Raw genomic sequence first — 3,325 nt, forward strand, 5'->3', positions numbered from 1 at the left:
GAAACAGAACGCGCGCGAGCTCGGGTGTCCCCGCCCCAGCCTTTCCCGAAGCCATGAACCCCAGTTGCGCCCGGTGCAGCAAGATCGTGTACCCCACGGAGAAGGTGAACTGTCTGGATAAGGTGAGCCCCGGGACCCGGAGACGCGTCTCTGCAATCCCCCAGCCAGTGCTCCAAATTGGGGAAGGAGAGAGGGGCCAGGTCCTTGCCGCCTCATCCCCGCGATCCCACGGGAAGGGAGGGCGGGCAGGCGGGCGGTGTCATGGGGTGTGGGGACAGACTCTGGTCTGGAAACCAGGAGATCGGGGCGAGGCGAGGAGTCCACGCGTGGCGGGCAGCCACTGCTGGAAAGGGTGGGCTCCGTGCCCCGGGGTCGGGAGGACGGGAGAGGAGCAGGGTGTGTTGGGGAGGAAGGTTAGGGGTGCAGTCCCGCCCCCTAGGGCCGGGAGAGTGAGAGGAGACGGCCGCTCCCTCTCCCCGCCGCGCCGAGCGCCAAGTAGGCGGAAGCGCGGGGCGCTGGGGGAGGGGGAGGGGAAGGGGCGGGGGGCGGGGCAGAGGCTGGGGGCCCAGTTAAGGACCGAGCTCCACCGAGAGATTGCCTTTTTTGAACGACCTGCAGCCCCCTTGGTGGTTCAGTGGTTCAGGGACTATCAGACCTCCCCCATACCTTCCCAACCCCCACATCAAATGAAAAGCCAACTCCCGGTGCTGGGCCGCCCACCCTGCACCGGGCGGGGTCCGGGGCTGGAGTCGAGTGGGTGGGAAGTGCTTCGCTGAGATCTTCTGAAATTGTGCTCAAAGCCAGGAGTCCGGCTTGTAGAACAAAGAGCTAACTTTTCAGAGCAGGTTTCTCCGATGGAGGCTGGGTTGGCTGTGTTCTGGGGAAGCCGAGGAAAATGGGAAGTGTTTGGGGGGAGGGGAAGGTGGCCTTCTGGAAATTCATTGTCCCCTGGGGGGCCTTATGCGTCCTCCCACCCCCCAGTGCTGGACTTGTTCATCTGGTAGCCATTATACTTTTGGAGGGGGGGGCGGAGAGTACAACTGGGTGTTTCCAGCAGTTTGGGGAAGGATCCTGTCCGTCCGTAAACTCCCTAAGATCCTAAGGCAAAACCTGCCCCTCTTCTGTATCCCCTCCCCAGTCTCTGTGATTTTTGTCCCCCTCCTCACTGGACCTTTCACCTGCCACCCAAAGCTGGCTCTGAGTCCAAATATTCCCTCTTTTCCATATGAACCGGCAGGGGTGGGGGCGAGGGTGCACGGGCTGGAAGAGGGGTGCAGAGTCCTGGGGCCAAGTTCATTGCTGGCCTGGAGCCAGGTTTTGTTTGGGGAAGGATAGTTCATTGGATGCTTTGTCTCTCCCCTCCCCCTTGGGGTTGCAGCTTCTTCAGTGACCTTTGGCCTCTGAGTCAGGATGAGGAGGTGGGGTTTGACGTTCTGAAGCACTTTTGAACTTGCTCTTGGGGGAAGGGGGCATATGGGGCTGCTGCTGTTTCACCTTCCCTCCTGGGCTTGACTGGGCAGGAGATGAGGGGACATACTGCGGGCGCAAGGGAAGATGCTGACCTGCCCAATGACCATGCCAGCCTATGGAGTGCAGAACTTTAGCTTGGAGCTACCAAGTGAAGAAGCCTCTTCTCTCCTTGCACACTGGGGTGTTTGCCCTTTCCTTGTGTAGGGATTTTGGCCTCTGCATCTTGAGTTCCCTGTGCACCCCTTCTTCCCTGCAGACCAGAATGGGGAAGAGGCAGTGGGCACTTTCACTGATATAAGGCAGAAGCAATACAGGATGGAGGGATTGCTAGCCTGCGAGTTGGGAGACTTGGTCCTAGTTCCAGTTCTGCCGCCACCAGCTTTATGAAGCACCTCAGTGTTCACCATCTGTCAGATGGGTGTGATGAGGTCATTTCCCTCGAGGTGGAGCAGTGCACAAGTGCCTGCCAAAGTGCCGGAAGGGGGTGTGGTATAGGCTGTGCCCTCCCTACCTTTCTGGGATACTCTGTCCACTCCCCTGGTAAAGACCTTTGGTGCTGTGTGTCAGAGGGGAGGGAGGTAGAGATCCTTCCCAGTTTTCTTGCCCTAACTGGGAGAGGACGTTCAGGTGGGAGCTGCCCTGGGAAATGGGAGTTGGTGATTCCTCCCTCTTTAGAACCCTCCCTACAGGAAGTGGCCCTGGAGAGACCTTGCTCCTTGTTCTGTGCAGGAGGTCCTGACATATCCACGTATCAGACCTATCTCCTTCCCCTCCCCAAGGCAGTAGGGACAGAGCTGGTACCCAGTTGCTGGAGCTGAGACCTGGGAAGGGGGAGCATTCAGTCCCATAGGAACGGTTGCTAACCAACTTCCCAAGTCTTCCCCTTTACAATGAGAGAGTCAAATTAGACTCACCCGGCTCACTACAATCTATGGCACTTATCCCACAGTGTGGCCTGAGGTACAAGCTGTGTCCTTGGTGTCAGCCTTTTCTTCTTCCAGAGCCTTATCTTGCAAAGGCATAGGTGGGGAAAGGCCATGTCACCTCTGAAGGCTACCCTGCCCCCATCCTGCAGTACCTGGTGTGCCCTGCATGCTGAATAAGTATGTATTGCTGATGACGGTGTTTGAGGAAGGAGGTCGAGATTTGCTTTCACAGAGGAGTTCTGGGATTAGTGCTGGGGAGAGACAGAGTGACCTCATTCACTCACTCAATGAACAAATATTTATTGAGCACCTACTTTGTTTCTGGGACCTACATTGTCAAGAATCTTGCCCTTGTCCGTCCCTGCCTCGCTTCTCTAGGCTTCTGAAAACAGGTGGACACATTCAGGAAGGGTGGAAGATTGGAATCCCCCAGGGTAGGTTCTCTGCCTCTGGTTGTCTAAGTACCCCCTCCCCCTCAGTGGAGGTAAAGTCCTTGCAGCTGTTGTGCCCATTTTCCCAGTTGAAGCTTAGAGTGCCCCATGATCATCTTGTGACCAATCCGTTCATAATAGCTACTACTTACTGCAATGTACCGGCGTGGTCTTCAAAACAGCATCACAAAGCAGGTGTGATTGCTCCTGAAAATTATGAACCCCATGAACGGAGGCTCAAATAGGTGATGTGGCTTGTCCCCTTGCTTAGCCAGAGCTAGAATTCATATCCTAAGTTCTTTCGGCTCACTTCTTCTGCCAGTGTGTTTGAAAAAATTACTTTTATTTACACTATCTCATTAGTGCCCAAATGAGTCCCACCTCTTCCTGACCCTGTCTGGAGGAATGCTCTAGGCCTGGGACCTTACAGAGGGGAGCTGGGGCACTAGGAATAAATAATGTACTCCTGGGGATTTGTGGAAGTCTGTGCCTTTTTTT

At 55.9% G+C, this 3,325-nt stretch overlaps 1 protein-coding gene across 1 annotated transcript in view; it reads left to right on the top strand.

Annotated features, from left to right (window-relative positions):
- Positions 1-6: 6 nt before the first annotated feature.
- LASP1 (LIM and SH3 protein 1) overlaps positions 7-3,325 on the top strand; it is a 44,207-nt gene continuing 40,888 nt past the window's right edge. The window contains exon 1 of the mRNA XM_008586728.1: positions 7-122. Coding sequence (XP_008584950.1) covers positions 54-122 — 69 coding nt within the window. The 5' untranslated portion in view covers positions 7-53. The remainder of the gene's footprint in view (positions 123-3,325) is intronic.

This window comes from Galeopterus variegatus, unplaced genomic scaffold (assembly GCF_000696425.1).
Source record: "Galeopterus variegatus unplaced genomic scaffold, G_variegatus-3.0.2 Scaffold4089, whole genome shotgun sequence".
Classification (NCBI taxonomy): domain Eukaryota; kingdom Metazoa; phylum Chordata; class Mammalia; order Dermoptera; family Cynocephalidae; genus Galeopterus; species Galeopterus variegatus.